Here is a 17,303-nt window from a genome sequence, read left to right on the forward strand (position 1 = left end):
AGTGAAAGTCGCTCAGTTGTGTCCAACTCTTGGCAACCCCATGGACTATACAGTCCATGGAGTTCTCCAGGCCAGAACATACTGGAGTGGGTAGCCTTTCCCTTCTCTCGGGGATTTTCCCAACCCAGGAATCAAACCCAGGTCTCCCACATTGCAGGTGGATTCTTTATCAGCTGAGCCACCAGGGAAGCCCTCTCAAAAGGATCTCCTCCTTTGCCTTGAAAGGGCTAATTACAAAGTTCTAGACTTCTGGTACTTTGATTTGCCCTACAGCAGCACAGGCTTTTGTTTCCCTCTGCTTTCCATCCTGGTTTCAGCTACTCTATTTTCCTGCCCTTTAAAGATTTCTCTTGTTTTCTTGGGAACTCAGCAATAGATTTAGAATTATTTATTTGTGGACATGTTTCAGCATCTGTTCTATAAAAGAGGGATTTTTGAAATGGCTAGTCAACCACACTCCCCAGAGTCAACAGCCCTTTTATTTATTTTTAATTATTTCCCTATTAGTTATACTAATTATTCCTAGAAATATAAACCTAACTATTTTAATTCAATTGTTCACTGTATCTTTGGCTATGAAGAAAGAATAGCACATAATATAAATTTCCCAGTAATTGGTTATAAAAGGAGAGATGTACCACACTACTCCCCTTGTTCCTGGTGGGTCAATGGTTTCCATCTTTTGGAGTGAAGTGCCTTGAGTACTGGAACCTACCATGTCAGTCCAGAACAAGCATATACCTGACTTGGGTTAAAGCTAGTTACATAAACATTAGGCACGCTTGTTGAACAAACACATAAAAAAATGACTTCAAGATAAAAGTAACCGAGTCCTACTATATTTAAAACTTTGTATAAATCCTCAACATATTCTATAGGTGCAAAGTTAGATATCTAACTTTTAAACATGTAACTATATGGTGTTATAGTATAGCAGGAAAATGGTAAGACTCAATAAATGATAACTGCAGGAAATGTTTACACACAGCGCACAGTCAAGGAAAAACATGTCCCCGTCCAATCTGCTGAGACCACCCGCAATGTAGGTATAATCTTAAAAAAAACCAACAGTATTAGAATATTCTAACCTACTCCCTTTTCAGTGAATGTATTAACAACTTTCCCTCAGCCAAGTGAAAGAAAAGAACTCATGCTATATAGAATGGTGTTTAATGAATGGTTGAAAGCAGTTAAAACTAAATTCAAACCAAAATTTGGAAAGAGAAGTAAAAAACCATGTCAGCTTCAAGCCTTACAAGAGTCTAAGGAGTATTTTTTGGCCATCTGATGCAAAGAACTGACTCATTGGAAAAGACCCTGATGCTGGGAAATATAGAAGGCAGGAGGAGAAGGGGACAACAGGGAACTAGATGGATGACATCACTGACTCAATGGACATAAGTCTAAGCAAACTCCAGGAGATAGTGAAGGACAGGGAAGCCTGGCGTGCTGCAGTCCACGGGGTCACAGAAAATTTGACATGACTGAGCGACTCAACAACAACAAAAGGACTAAGGACTATCTCCAGCATGAAGTCAAGTCAGGATGGCAGCCTACATGAACCCAGAAAAACTCCCGGTCCTTGAATCTAAGCTTCAAAGTCATCAGTTAGGCTGCTAGATTAAGAATTCTTAGAGAAACAAAGATATAATTTTTCTAATAAAATTTTAAAATGTTTTTTTAAGCCTCATGAATTATGTACCATTTTGGATTATCTGCCAGTTACATACATTCTTATAGTCAACTATGATAAAGTAGCTCATTATGAACTAGGATTGAATGACTCAATAATATTTGTATCCAGAATTAAGAATAAGTTATGGGCATTCACTTGAAAGGCCCTAAAACATTAGCCACCTCCAGAAAACCACATAACATATATTTGGGGAGTGAGCATGGAGACATATATAGTGTGCAGTTGGGAGTGAGATTGAGGACATGTAATCAAGCCTAAAGAAGAGAAGTATAGAATGAGGCAAAGACATAAATCAGAGGCAGGAGGAAGAGTAAGTAAGAGTAAGGACTTTTCTTACTAAGATTAAGAATTATGAACCAAGTATCACATAGGAAATAGCACACTGGTCAATATTTCTCATCTTTTAAAAAAATAAACAGCTAAAATTTTAACACTGATTCTGTCATTAACTGTGTTATCTCCAACAAGTTACTCAGTTATACATGATTATATTTTTATCTGAAAAAAAGAATAGAAGCTATATCATAGGGATATTGCAAGAACTGAAATAAATAACGTATGTAACATGCTTAACAAAGTTCTTGACATATAAACTGTTTAAAAAATAATAGTAGTTGTTAGTTTCATTAGTATGAGTACTTTTATGATAACAGCATTCTAGGGAGACATGATTTAAATCACAATATAATTTACTTGGGGAAAATGGTTTATAACTGGGTTTTATAGAGCTAATTCTCAACCCATAACTAATTGCAAAACTAAGGTAAAATACAGCAATATCTCAGTGCCCAATTTCTTTTTTAAAACAGCTATTATAACACACAAGATCACTGCAATCACATTACCTTATCGAGTACTGTATATGGATTTTCTGCATTAAAACGAAGGGGTGCATAGAATCTGAATCTCTCTCTGAACTCTGCCTGCTTCTCCTGATGAAGGCAGAAAAAAACAAAGTGAATCTCAAACAAAGAGCTTCAACCAGTCTTATAAAACCTTTCTTAAACAAACAACAACAAAACATCTTTGTTAGCTAGCTTACATCAAACAAAACACACGCTTTCCTTATGAGGGAGACTTCTGCGTTTTGGAGAGGTGAGACCTCGTGTCTGACAGCTGCTGCAATCTTTTTGGTAGTTTCCCATCTTTCAGGTAATTCCTGCAAAAACAAAGGTGCAAATGGGAATCACTGCAGCACCTAAAACAGACCAGCTCCACAGGATTAGACTATCCTAATCATTCTCCGCTCACCCATGGCATCCTTTCATTCTTGCATGAGAGATGGAGTTTACACCCCAAAGATTAAAATGACTAAAAGGCTCAGAACCAGGCTGAATCCCAGGCTGACACACTGCACCTCTGGAGTCACATCTTCCAAACACAAACCAGGCTGTCCTCTGAAACCGACCTCAGCATAAATCAAAATGTTTTCAAAATAAAACACAAATTACCAAATTATTTTGCTACTGAGGGAACAAGATTAAGGCTCTGGAAATGACTTGGTTGATCTAACACCTAGAAATGGAGCCACATTTAGCCAGTGAAAAAAAGATGTTTTGGATCTGGTGGGGCAGAGATGAAAATACAAATCAGTCTTGTCCTTCATTTTCCTCTGACTCCCAAAGCTGTGTTTCTACTCGCTCTGGATGGAGAGTTTGAACGTTTGGGTTAATTGTAAATGACAAGGATTTTCAAAGTAAGATGAGGCAAAGGGAAGGGAAGGTTAATTCCTAGTTGATGGAGGATAAAGCAGTCATAAATTGTTCAGGTAGCAACTCAACTCTGCTGTCCTGACTACAATGCAAACAGCAACAGCAACTTACTTTCTTTGAAGAGGCCTCCTGTGTAACTGATGTTGAAAAGCATTCCTTGTGTCCAGACTAAGAAAGCATTGTTTGTCTGGGTCATCTCCCAGGACACTGAAATTATTTTGTCACACAAAACCACCCACGGTGATGGGACTCTACTTGTGTATCTGAAGTACAAAAATCAAAGGTTTTAAAGACTATTCTGTAACCTTTGATACATATTTGATAAATGATTCAATAACTGTCAATTATGAAAAGTGCACTGTGCTAAGTATAAACTGTATCTGAGTGGTGGAGGAGGGCTACAAAGATAAAACATATGCTTTAGACGGATATTGTTATATCATCTGTCAGTGTGAAGGAGAGGCACACAAACAACTTTTTTCATGACAGAAGGTGTTAACTTCCATCAGGAGGTGTTATGAAATTAAAATGCAACAAATTGTCATGACAGAAATACCCAACCAGACCAGGAGCTAAGAGACTTGGGCTCTAAAGCTACCTGTTTTTCGTCTTGTTTTTCCATCCTTCTCAACAAAACTCTGCATCCTCATCTGTACATGGTTTCACTCTGCAATTCCAACTGACCCCACAGAACCTAAAAGTTTCATGGAGTCCCTTCAGGGCCATGGGAAAGAAGACATGAAGAAGTCTCAGCAGTGAGCTCAGGTTTCTTAACCTTCTTCAGCTACACTAGACCTGCTGCTATCTGCTTTGTACTTGCAGATACCAAAGAAGCTTCCGCTTGATAAAAAGTAAACTGTCATTGAAAACCAATAGATTAGATGACCTCCAAAGTCTAGCTGATACTGGTTCACTCAAGGAGGAGACACTGCATCAGAGGCTTACAGCAATGAGTGGATTTCAACAGGGAGAGATGAGGGGGAGATCCTCAATATCTTGTAAGATTTCCAGTGCAGAATGGAAGTGAGGGTGTGGGCTCTATGGAAACTGGACAGGATTCTGAGGCTGCTGCTGCTAAGTAGCTTCAGTCGTGTCCGACTCTATGTGACCCCATAGACGGCAACCCACCAGGCTCCCCTGTCCCCGGGATTCTCCAGACAACAACACTGGAGTGGGTTGCCATTTCCTTCTCCAATGCATGAACCCACCAGGCTCCCCTGTCCCCGGGATTCTCCAGACAACAACACTGGAGTGGGTTGCCATTTCCTTCTCCAATGCATGAAAGTGGAAAGTGAAAGTGAAGTTGCTCGGTCGTGTCCGACTCTTTGCAACCCCATGGACTGCAGCCCAGCAGGCTCCTCCATCCATGGGATTTTCCAGGCAAGAGTTCTGGAGTGGGGTGCCATTGCCTTCTCCAATTCTGAGGCTAGGGGCAGTCAATGAAGGTTTCTTAACAGGGAAGGGACTTAAAAAAAATCTATAGATTACAGGTGTAATCCAGCTTCAGAGCATACTGCAGATAGAGTATGAGAACACAGCCATGCCCAGGGGTTTTAAGCATCAAACTAAGCACAGGCAAGTTTGGGGAAATGTTATGACCACTAATGATTATGAAGGAGAAAAAGTAACTCTCACAAATGGCTTCAATTAAAACAAATCTGGTACATTGTTATCCCCCACAAGCAACTTGAACTGCCTATAAATCTTATATTTTCCCCTATCAGCATGAATTACCAGCATCGAGACGCACACAGAGCTAAAAGTATGGTTCACTTTTGAAATCTTGAAAAGCTTAGTATTTTCAACATTGCCAAAACTGTAAGTAGTGAGTCAAACTTATTTTTATAGGAAAAAAAGCAGAATACCACATTTGCTTTTATTCATCTTGGAAACATAAGAGTCCATTAGAAAGCGTGTAAGCTAAAAAATGCATAAAAGAATTTTAAATCTTTCAGCAGACCACAGCACTAAAATTAAATATATGAACCCCCATTTCATAAAAAAACTAACAGTCAGAACTAAGTGACTTGATCAAACATGTCTCCATCACCACTTATACTTTTCTCATTAACTTATTGTTGAACAATGTATTTAAGGTGTCATATGTGTCAGGAAAATTTGTCAAAGACTTAAAAATGACAACAGAAATGACTGGGACCTAGCTTTAGCAAAGTGTGAGCCAAACTTTTATAATACAAATTCTGGAGGCCATGACCCAAATCGCCTATCAGTTCCTTCTATTTTGGCTGGTTTCTCTATATGACATATTTTCAGGTTCAAGATCTGACTCAAAGAATATCCCAATCTTCCTAAAAACAAAGACGCACAGTGTGTTCTGCCGTAATTATTTAATCTCTCACTCTTGTTATGTATTATCTATCCACATTGCCTTTCACTCCAAATCAAACTAGATTTTCTTTTAGAGACAGATTTTACTTAAAATTTAATAATTCATATACAGTAATTCTTTGTAGCCAACAGATCACTTGTAAATACATTGTTGCAGAGTCTTCACAAAACAAAGTGTGGACTATAAAAGGGAGCAGCAGAAGTGAAAAACATTTTGGCAGTTCCTCAAAAAGTTAAACTTAGAAACCACATGACCCAGTAATTCTACTCTTAATTTTTTTTCAAAAAAGGAATGAAAACAGGTACTCAAATACTTTTGCACTAATGTCCACAGCAACATTATTCACAACAGCCAAAAGATGAAACACACACACACACACCTGAACATCATTCAGCCATAACCAGGAATGAAGCAGTGATATATGCTACAATGTTCATGAATCTCAAAAACATCCTGCCAAGTGAGAAAAGCCAGACACAGAAGGTCACATATTGTATAAAACCACTTATATGAAGTTTCTACAATAAATAAATCCATAAAGACAGGAAAAGATTGACAGTAGCCTCGGACTGAGGGCAGGTAGTGGGGAACGACCACTAATGGACATGGAGTTTCTTTTAAGGCGATGAAAATGTTCTGAAACTATAATAGATAGAGCCAGTGGTTACACAACCTTGTGAATGTACTAATGCCACACATTTTGAAGCGGTCACTTTTATGTTATATGAACTGTGAATTTCACCTCAGTTTTTTAAAAAAACGGGGAATTGGAGACAGTATAGACAAATGTTACAAGTGAGGGATCTTGAGGGATATTGTACTGAAGAGGAAGCATGCTCTGAGACAAACATATGAGATGGATTTCCAAAAAAGAAATCCTAGTTTGAGCTCCATGCTCTAATCACTGAACTAGACAGAATTCAATAAAAAGTTTTTGTTTTTTTTTCTTAATGCAGAAACTGATCACATGACTGAAACCCAGTCAAACATAAAGCCATCCTGGAAGCTGGTAGATGATGCAAATACATAAACTATCTATAGAACTTCAACATGAACATGGGAATAGCATCTCAATGGTGAGACTTTTATTCATGAATTCAGTTGTAAGCACAAAGACTTTGTACACCATTTGGCACACAGCAGCCAAGTCAATCCAGAACATAGAAAGAGCAGGGTGACACAGAAACCCTGCTTAGGAAACAGTGATTTCTCCATCCAAATTGGGCTTTATTTATTCTTTATTAACATGTCCACGATTTGTTTCCAAAGACTAGGACAGTTCTCAACTGATAGGCAATTTTAGATGAAAAAGAGAGCTGGAGTTCATTTCGCATGGGAAAGTGAAGATATAAGAAGAACCCCAAAAAAGTCCTTGAGAGACTCTCTTATTACCTGAACGTGAAGATGGTGAAGCACAGCCATGCAGAGCAAGGATTTGGGCATGAAATACCCCTAGATTTGTATGTCCTGGCTTCATTATTTGAGTGGCCCTGAGAAAATTATTAAGTCCCTTTCAGCTTCAGATTCCTAAGCTGTAAAATGAAAACATTAATATCTACAGAATATGTTGCTACGAGGAGTCCTAAGAGAGTACACGTGAAGAATGAATGTGGGTACAGGAGGTGCTCAGTTTATGGTAATCGTGACTATTTTACCACTACACTCACCTTTAGCTGAGTATAGACGTGCTCAGGCATCTTCTGGCCATACATTTCCAAGAGTGTGATGGTTTCTTTCAGTGGTTCAAAGAGTTCATCAGTAGCTCTCTGTCGGCTTCTTACAGCCAGAAGATGCTCCATAATGTCAACTAAACCATCATGATCGCCTTCACTTAATTCTCTCTGAAGTCCAGCATCTGTCTCCTTCATAAATTCTTGTAGCTCATTCAGGCTATAAAGACATGTATGTACATACACATATACAAACGCAAATTAAACTCATTAAAACTTAGAAGAATAAGGCTTTTGACTGATTCTTATTTTCAGTATTTACCTAAGTAAATGCTTGTTAACTGTATTATAAAACTGGCAATTTTAATGCTCTTAAAATTAATACATCAGTTTTAAGAAGCAGTCAGGTATAAGAAGTTATAATTCCAAATGCCAAAACACAAAGGGCTACCTGTCAATGACAAATCTCAAAAGATGCTCCTGAAACATCCAGCTCCATTTCCTGATGATGTTCAGCAAGCTCACTTTAAAAGGCTTCATGTCCACCTTGAACCAACTATCAAACACCCTGAAGTCGTCAAACTTGCTCATCTGAACATACAGGGCCTCATAAATGTCAATCTATAATTAGAAAAAAAATTAGTCACTGTGCAACAACTCAGTCAAAACCCAGAAACTAGATTGACTGCTTAGGGTTTTCCTTGCCTGTTCTTTGAACTGCTCAAGTGTTGGTGATTGTTCAGAGACCTCTTCATTCACATGAGGCTCCATCTCCTCAGCCGACACAGTAGGGCCATATAGAAGGAAGTGCTTCATGAACTCGGCTCGGTCTTCTACCCAGAGGTAAGCATACGTGTCCAGGGTGTTTCTGAAGTCCAAGACTTTGCTGATAACGTCTGCTACTCTCCTCATGATCTCCTGCCTACCTTCTGCCAGGCCCAGCATGTTGTCCACATCACTCTAAACAACAGGAGAGCCAAGCATTTACAAAACTCAACCATGTTCTTTCAATTATGTGCAGCCTAACGTTCTCCAAGGCCAGTCTTCAAAAGGAGAATAGTTAGTAAGATAAAAAATTGTGTTGCCTTTCCCAACTTCTTTCTTTATGCTCATTATCCCAATTAATTTTGAATCATTAATATAAAAGCTAATTTTATAATAATGTCATTAATATACATATATTTGTATGGGTATTACATATTCAAATATCTGGGTAGTTGAGTAAGCACATTTGTTTTGAATTCAGGGAAGTTGCAATCTCTATATTCTTTTCTGCCTTTTCATCTGAAATATTGTTTCTTAATATTTTCTCTTTTGCATTTATATATCAAGAATGAAGTGCTTTCTTTAATGTGGCTTTATCCCGTTTTAAAAGGCTGTTCTAAAATTCCTGATTTTCCTGGCTGCCTCAGGATCAGCTCACAGGATGTTGCTTTTAGGTTAGTTACAAATAAAATTAACCATACTTGGTATAAATACAGCAAAGAAGTGTGAACATCAGAATACAGAAAACACTAGAACTCAAAACTGAAGTATATTCAGAATAAAAGCTTTGGAATTAGCTTTGCATTTGTTTGTAACTCTAAACATATGTGCAAAATTGGATAAAATATATGTAAATATGTTGAACTTTTAAAAATATGTAAACTTTTTAAAGAATTTGTTTCCTTTTAAGTTTCCTTGATCTCTCTGTATTCTATTTTCTGCATTCAGTATTCAGTATCACTATTAATAAATGCATGTATAAGCTCTTAATCTATTATGTACATATAATTAACAATAAGCATAATACCTATTTACAAAGAGCATACCTGGTAGTTTTCTGTTTCCAGATGTGCTGCTACTCGCTTCATCTGGGCAGACATTCTGAAACTACTGCACAGCATTTCTTCCACCAGATCATAGAAGCCATCTCCAGCCTCTCTTTCTAAAGAAGGCTTAAACAGAATCTCTGGGGGCATTAAGATCATCTGTGCTTGAAAAAATGGTGCAGGTTTCAATTGTTTCTCTGTGTTCTTCAGGAAGAAGTCTAAGTCATGCATTATTGCTTGAAAAAAGCCTTCCACCACGATGTCATCAATGAATTCTACATAAATCTTCCAGGCATCCAGAGCAGGATTGGCTCTGAATAGCTTCCTATTTTCCTACCAACAGACAAGTATTAATAGATCAGTATAGACAACAGTGAGTATAAAAATGAAAGCTGTTCATTTAAATAGTACATTAAAGGGGCTGCATTTGGGGGTACAACATAGAAACATTCAAATGCTTAGTTGCAGAATCTTAAGCCAGATGGCAATGACCTAAGCAGGATTTTGTAACACTTAGTTTATCTATAAAATACATTCAAAAGTCATTCTTTAAAGGAGAAATCATTACGAAGACTGCTACCTACAAATACACACAAAAACTACACTATTTCCCAAAACATCCTAGATGGATGGGGTCTGAGACTTGACCTTCCAGGCCCTCTCCTGTAAATGAAGTTCCCCCATCCAGCCAGTCGGCCGGAGAACACTGTGCTGGGGTAACCAGAGATCACTAAGTCAGCATAGGGTGATGTGCTCTAGGCCATTTTTGGGGACTTGCACTGTACTTATGTTAAAGTCCATTAACCTGGTTTAACTGATTGTCTTCAAACACAAAATTATTTTGGGCCACCCACCTATGAGCAGCTGGAGGAATAATACTAACTCAACTTGGGAAACACCGACCTAGGGAAGTCCAACCTCCTTTTGTACTTCAATAACATCAAATTCAACTTCTGCATCTCCCCATGGGTGGGTCAGCGGGCACAACAGCCCAGACCTGGACACGGTTAAGGAGACTAGAGGTTGGGCACAGTGTAGCAGGTCGAGGGACAGAGATTTAAAAAGGTCAGGTGAGCAACAAGGCTGGTTCCAGGGGTACCTTCTGAGTGGCAAAGGCTGAAGTCTATACAGGCCAGAGAATAGATGCAGAAGACAGAAGCTACTGTGACACAGAGAAAGTGTGTTAGCCACTCAATCGTGTCCGATTCTTTGTGACCCTCTGGACGATAGCCTGTCCATGGAATTTTCCTGGCAAGAATACGGCAGTGGGTTGCCATCCTTGGATCTTCCTGACCCAAGGATCAAACCCAGGTCTCCAGCATTGCAGGCAGATTTCTTTACCATCTGAGCTACCAAGGGGGACACAGAGAAAAGATGATAGCAAAACAGCTGATTATAAGGTAGATTATGCCTTCTTTGATTATTCACCACTGTGGAGATATGATCCAGGATTCAAAGGTGTGTGCTACAGGCAAGAATCAGAATTACAGAGGTGAGTCTCAATCCTGATAAAGCAGGGCAGGAATTAGCAAGTTTTTGAGTTTTTTTTTTTTTTTTTTTTTTTCCGTTCTAACAAATTTAAGAACTGCTGTTTTCAGGGATGCTGTCTTTTTCACCACCCAGGTGGAAGCATTCACATCTGTGTGTTGTATATGACCCACACCGCTGGAGCCAGGCAGTACACACCCCAGACAGCTGTGCACAACAGTCCTGTCTCCACTGCGGAAACCAGAAAGGAGAAGTACAGAGGTCAAAGGGGTGAAAAAAATCCTCAAAGACTATCTTAAAGAGTTCAGGCTCTGCATCTTGAAGGTATAAAACAAAGACCTAAAATGCATCCAGCATCCCATTAATAGGAACGAGAACTAGAAGCCAGGCCTCCTGACTCCTCAAAGCAGGGTTCTTTGCAACACGTCACAGTAATACACCTGTGATTTCCTCACTGTTCCTACTTTCTCATATCAAGAGACTCAGTGTATATCACTATAGTGCCACTTACAAGAAGTTGTTGTAGTTTCAACAATTTACAGTATAGGGAGGAAGAGAAACAGAAGGGAGAGCTTTGGGTGACTGAATGATCACTCGGGTCCCTTCCAGACCCAATCGTCCACGGTTCTGCCCTTCTCATCATCTTAGATGCTGACTACAGACATGCACTGAGAATCGACAGCCACAAGGGCATGGCATGAAAAGGCAGAGCTTACCCACCTGCTGCTGGCTTTCCCAAAACCACACTCCTCACTGGAAGTCTGAGGACCAAGCTCAAAATGATGAGCTAATAAGAGGTGGGGCAATCATTTAAAACACGGACTACAGAAACAAGTAATTGCTTCATTTCTATTTTAAAGTTGCATTCCCTCAAACTGGAAGCTCTCCACAGTTCTTGGTGACTTCAAAGCTTCTTAGTTTTTTACTTAAAGGCATAAAGCAGAGTTTACTTACCAGTAGAAAAACTCCAAACTTATTCTGTGAGAATAACACGACAAAACCTTGCTTATAACTATTTCCAGTCATATATTGGCAACAATTTCAATGCATTTTGATCAGGATTCATAAATTTTACTGGTCTAAACCCCCAAGTCACTGTTTGGGGAGTCCACTTTTTTATTATCAAGAAAATACAATAGAAGAAGCTAATCATAACCCATCATCTGTCCTCCATGACACAGATTCTAAGGCATGAACACTCGTAAGTGTGTCCTGAAAGTCAGCATAATTCACAGTACCTTGGCAAACTAGGAATAGTCAACAGAATGAGTAAGTTAAGATACTGCTGAAAAAACTTTCTCTTTACATATCATAACATCCCTTTGATTCCTTCAAGCCTTGTTTAGTCACTAAGTCATATCTGACTCTTTTGAGATCCAATGGACTTGTAGCCCGCCAGACTCCTCTGTCCATGAGATTTCCCAGGCAAGAATATTGGGGTGGGTTGCCGTTTCTTTCCCCTGGGGATCTTCCCGACCCAGGGATCAAACCTGCATCTCCTACATAGGCAGGCAGATTCTTTACCATTGAGCCACCCGGGAAGCCCCAGCTACCCAGGCCTTAGGGAGAGCCTTCAGCGGGAGCATGGCCCTACCCACACCTTGATTTCACACTTTTAGCCTCCAGTCAGTGTGAGAATACAATTCAGTTGTTCTAAGACATCCATCTGTGGTACTTTGTTACAGAATTTGTTACTCTGTTACTAGCAGCCCAAGAGTGCTAACACAGGCAGTCAGCAAAGCCTTATAAGTGTTACCAGTAGGGAAAACTAATACTTCCTTAGATATTTCAGACAAACTTGCAAGTGAACAGAGTCTTTGAAACCCATATGCATTTTTCTCTTTTTTCCCCCCTATTTTGTGACACTCAGTACAGCATATCAAATGTCCCATACGTTACTTTTTAGTGAATGCATTTGCTGCTTTTCTTCACAGAATTCCAAAGCCAGTCTATGCAAAAATCTCCGCTTGGGTGGACATCTCTAAATAACATGCCCAAAGACAAATCCTGTCTTTTCTCTACAACATCTTGCTCTCCCATAGCCCTCCTCATGTCAGTAAAGGGAAACTATTTTCCCAGTGGCCCAGACCAAAAACCTCAATTTCATCTTCGACTTCTCTGTCCCCTGACTTGTCACAGAAGATATTCTTGGCTCTGCCTTCAAAATACATCCAGCACATGACTACTCTTTACCACTGTCACCCTGACCTAAGCCATCATCACCTGGATTGTAGACTCATCCCCTCATGGTCTCTCTCTCTACCATCTCCTGTCTCCCATTTCACTCAACAGGGAAGGCCTATGAGCAGAGAGTCTCTGGCTGCTATTTCCCCTTAGAGCAAAACCCAAAGTTCTCAAAATGGCCTGCTGATCCTGTGTGATTTGCCCCTTAAAAGCAGGCACTCAGTTATGTCTGACTCTTTGCAACCCCAAGGACTATAGTCCACAAGTTCCTCTGTCCATGGAATTTCCCAGCAAGAATACTGGAGTGGGTTGTCATTCCCTTCTCCAGGGGATCTTCCTGACCCAGGATGGATATCATGTCTCTTGCACTGAAGGCAGATTCTTTCCTGAGTCACCAGGGATTTGTCCTTAGTCCCTTTCAAACGTAATTATGTGCAATTATTCCCCTTGGAAATTACACTTCAGGCAGGCTGGCTCTCTAACTGATCCTTAGATATGCTACCCATTACTGTTCAGTCCCTAAGTCATATGTGACTCTTTGTGACCCCATGGACTGCAGCATGGCAGGCTTCCCTGTATCCTTCATTATCTCCCAGAGTTTTCAAACTCATGTCCACTGAGTCGGTGATGGTATCCAACCATCTCATCCTCTGCCACCCCCTTCTCTTTTTGCCTTCCAATCTATCCCAGCATCAGTGTCCTTTTCTACTCTTTACATCAAGTAGCCAAAGTATTGGAACTTCAGCTTCAATATCGGTCCTTCCAATAAATATTTGGGGTTAATTTCCTTTAGGATTGACTGGTTTGACCTCCTTGCAGTCCAAGGGACTCTCAAGAGTCTTCTCAAACACCACAGTTCAAAAGCATCAATTCTTCAGTTCTCAGCTTGCTTTATAGTCTCACTCTCTCATCCATACATGACTACTGGAAAAACCATAGCTTTGACTAGACAGACCTTTGTTGGTAAAGGAATGTCTCTGCTTCTTAATATGCTATCTAGGTTGGTCATAACAATTCAAAAACATCAGTTCTTTAGCACTCAGCTTTGTTTATGGTCCAACTCTCACATCGGTATATAACTACTGGAAAAACCAGAGCTTTGACTATGAGACCTTTGTTGGCAAAGTGATGTCTTTGCTTTTTAATACACTGACCGGGTTTATCATTGCTTTGTCACGCGACCGATACTCCTGTAGCTTTTGTACTTTGATACTAGAACATCCTTCTTTTGTTTTCCACATAGTGCTTTCCTTTTCAGTTCTCAGCAGAAATGCTACCTCAGTAAAGAGGTCCTTCTAACCACCTCAAATACAACGTCCACCCTGCCTGCCACTGATTCTCTCTCTTGCCATCTCTGTTTATTTTTCACCCCTGCTCCTATGATCAACTGAGGTACTATTATATATTTTTTATTTTCTCTTTCTCTATTCCCTGACAAGGGTGTATGGTTTAAGAAACAAGAGTCTTTTTTCGTTTGCTTTGCTTTCTGTCTGCTGTTCTTTGCTCTTGCTTTATTTTGTATCTTCTCCTACCTTGATAACTCTGGAATAGTGCCTATCACTGCTTCAAAAGCTCAAGTACTTGTTGTAAGGAGAGTAACTACCGGTGTCACCCTTAGTGGGTGGTTGAGAGGGTTACATGAGATGATGTCAACAAGATGGATGTCACACAGAGCATTTGCCCAACAGTAGTAGCTACTGACAGCATTCAAAACAGGTGATAACTATGACCAAGACAGCAACCCCATTTCTAGCCTCTCTGTTTTACCAAAAGATCCCATATTCTTATCTCTTCCCTCAGACATGAGCACAGTAAGGTCTAAGAAATGACAGGCAAGTAATACAAATTCCTCCACTTTCAATGCTTAGTAAAACCATACATAAAGCTCTTTTGGGTCCAATAAAAGAGCCCTTCTGAACTATTTCAAATCCTAAAGGATGATGCTGTTAAAGTGCTGCACTCAATACGCCAGCAAATTTGGAAACCTCAACAGTGGCCCGAGGACTGGAAAAGGTCAGTTTTTATTCCAATACCAAAGAAGGGCAGTGCTAAATAATATTCAAACAATTGTGCTCATTTTCACATGCTAGCCAGGTTACGTTCAAAATCCTTCAAGCTAGGCTTCAGTAGTATGCGAATGTATAAGATGTACAAGCTGGGGCTTGAAGAGGTAGACAAACCAGAGATCAAATTGCCAACATTTGTTAGATCATGGAGAAAGCAAGGCAGTTTCAGAAAAGCAACTACTTCTGTTTCACTCACTATGCTACAGCCTTTGACTGTGTGGATCACAATGAACTGTGGAAAATTCTTAAAGATGGGAATACCAGACCACCTTCCCTATCTCCTGAAAAATCTGTAAGCAGGTCAAGAAGCAACAGTTAGAACCAGACATAGAACAACAGACTGGTTCAAAATGGAAAAGGAGAATGACAAGGCTGTATATTGTCACCCTGTTTATTTAACTTATATGCAGAGTACATCATGAGAAATGTCAGGCTGTGTGAATCACAAGCTGGAATCAGGATTGCCAGGAGAAATATTAACAACCTCAGACATGCAGATGGTACCACTCTCATGGCAGAAAGTGAAAAGGAACTAAAGAACGTCCTGATGAAGGTGAAAGAAAAGCGTGAAAAAGCTGGATTAAAACTCAACATTCAAAAAACTAAGATCATGGCATCTGCCCCATCATTTCACAGCAAAGGGAAGGGGAAGAAAATGGAAGAAGTGATAGCTTTTATTTTCTTGGGCCCCAAAATAACTTCAGACAGCGACTATAGCCATGAAACTCACAGACACTTGTTCCCTGGAAGGAAAGCTAAGACATACCCAGACAGTGTATTAAAAAGCAGAGACATCACTTTGCCAACAAAGTCCGTACAGTCAAAACTTTGGTTTTTGCAGTAGTCATGTATGGATGTGAGAGTTGGACCATAAAGAAAGCTAAGAGCCAAAAAAGTGATGCTTTCAAACTGTGGTGCTGGAGAAGACTCTTGAGAGTCCCTTGGACTGCTAGGAGATCCAACCAGTGTATCCTAAAGGAAATCAACCCTGAATATTCAATGGAAGGACTGATGCTGAAGCTCCAATACTTTGGCCACCTGATGCAAAGAGCTGACTCACTGGAAAAGACCCTGAAGCTGGGAAAGATTGAGGGCAGGAGGAGAAGGGGACTACAGAGAATGAGATGGTTAGACAGCATCACTGACTCAATGCACATGATTTTGAGCAAAGTCTGGGAGACAGTGAAGGACAGAGGGAAGACTGGTGTGCTACAGTCCATGGGGTTGCAGAGTCGGAAAGGACTAAGTGACTGAACAAAAGAAACAAACTTAATGAAAGGAGCTGCTATAAACTTTGGAGCCTTAAAAGCAAGTATGGCTTGAGGGCTTGGTAACTTCCTGTTGGTCCAGTGGGTAAGGATTCGCTTTCCAATGCAGGGGACACAGGCTCCACCCGTGGTCAGAGAACTAAGATCCCAGGCATCACACAGCAACTACGAGCCTGAACACTAACTACTGAGTCTGCACGCTCTGGTGCCTGCACAACACAACTCCAGAGAAGCCCACATGCTACAGGGAAGATCCTACATGTTGCAAGTAAGACCTGGTGCAGCAAATAAACAAATAGAAATTAAAAAAGAAAAAGGCAAGTACCTCAACCAAGTTGTGTATCTTGCAGCCGTCTTCCCGGATTCGCTTGTATTTTTTCGTAAATAATTCACTCTTGTCCTCCCAAGTCATGGTGGTCTCCCGCCTGTGTTCTCTCCTGGGAAGGAGCAGGCACTCGGCCCAAGCCCGCAGGGTCTGCTGGATCACTCTGACGTTATTCTGCGCACGCTCCACTCTGCGCTCCAGCTCTGAGGTGGCCATCCTTACCCTCTTGATATCCTCCCAGCAGTCATCCTGCCATGTCAGCGATGTGGTGGCTGCCTGCAGTTCCTCATCCACCGTCCTCAGCTCGTCCTCAATCAAGGGGTATTCAACTTCCAGAAGAGTCTGTTTCAGCTTATTATATCCGTGCACAAGAAGTTCAAGATTTCCAATGTACTGAGCAAAAGAAAACCCCGAAACAAAAAGCACCACATATGTTACAGCTGCTTTCTCTTGGAGCCATGAAAGTATCATAGGTCTACATGTTAATAATTAAAATTCCAACTATTTCTTTTCAAAATCTGCCCCAATATCTGAAAACACAGACCTTTAAGAGAGTGTTTCTTTTTTTGAAGATGGCGAAGGCTGAATCTGGTATGTCTGATTTCTTCAACATCAAAAGGTATTTCACTTCTCTTAATACGGCCACTAGCTATTAAAAGAAAAGCAAGAATTATTACATATTTTAAGGATATCCATCTAGTTAAAGCTATGGTTTTTCCAGTAGTCATGTATG

The 17,303-nt window shown here is 40.2% G+C and overlaps 1 protein-coding gene across 2 annotated transcripts in view; it reads right to left on the reverse strand.

Moving 5' to 3' along the window:
* The window catches only part of DNAH11 (dynein axonemal heavy chain 11), a 371,336-nt gene that overhangs the window by 301,505 nt on the left and 52,528 nt on the right, over positions 1 to 17,303 (reverse strand). For both annotated transcript variants that reach the window (XM_070369750.1, XM_070369751.1), the window contains exons 13-20: positions 17,115 to 17,219; positions 16,571 to 16,963; positions 9,240 to 9,572; positions 8,134 to 8,388; positions 7,880 to 8,049; positions 7,426 to 7,648; positions 2,739 to 2,855; positions 2,542 to 2,628 (exon numbers count right to left, since the gene is read on the reverse strand). In XM_070369750.1, the coding sequence (XP_070225851.1) occupies positions 2,542 to 2,628; positions 2,739 to 2,855; positions 7,426 to 7,648; positions 7,880 to 8,049; positions 8,134 to 8,388; positions 9,240 to 9,572; positions 16,571 to 16,963; positions 17,115 to 17,219 (1,683 nt within the window). The remainder of the gene's footprint in view (positions 1 to 2,541; positions 2,629 to 2,738; positions 2,856 to 7,425; positions 7,649 to 7,879; positions 8,050 to 8,133; positions 8,389 to 9,239; positions 9,573 to 16,570; positions 16,964 to 17,114; positions 17,220 to 17,303) is intronic.

This window comes from Bos mutus, chromosome 4 (assembly GCF_027580195.1).
Source record: "Bos mutus isolate GX-2022 chromosome 4, NWIPB_WYAK_1.1, whole genome shotgun sequence".
Taxonomy (NCBI): domain Eukaryota; kingdom Metazoa; phylum Chordata; class Mammalia; order Artiodactyla; family Bovidae; genus Bos; species Bos mutus.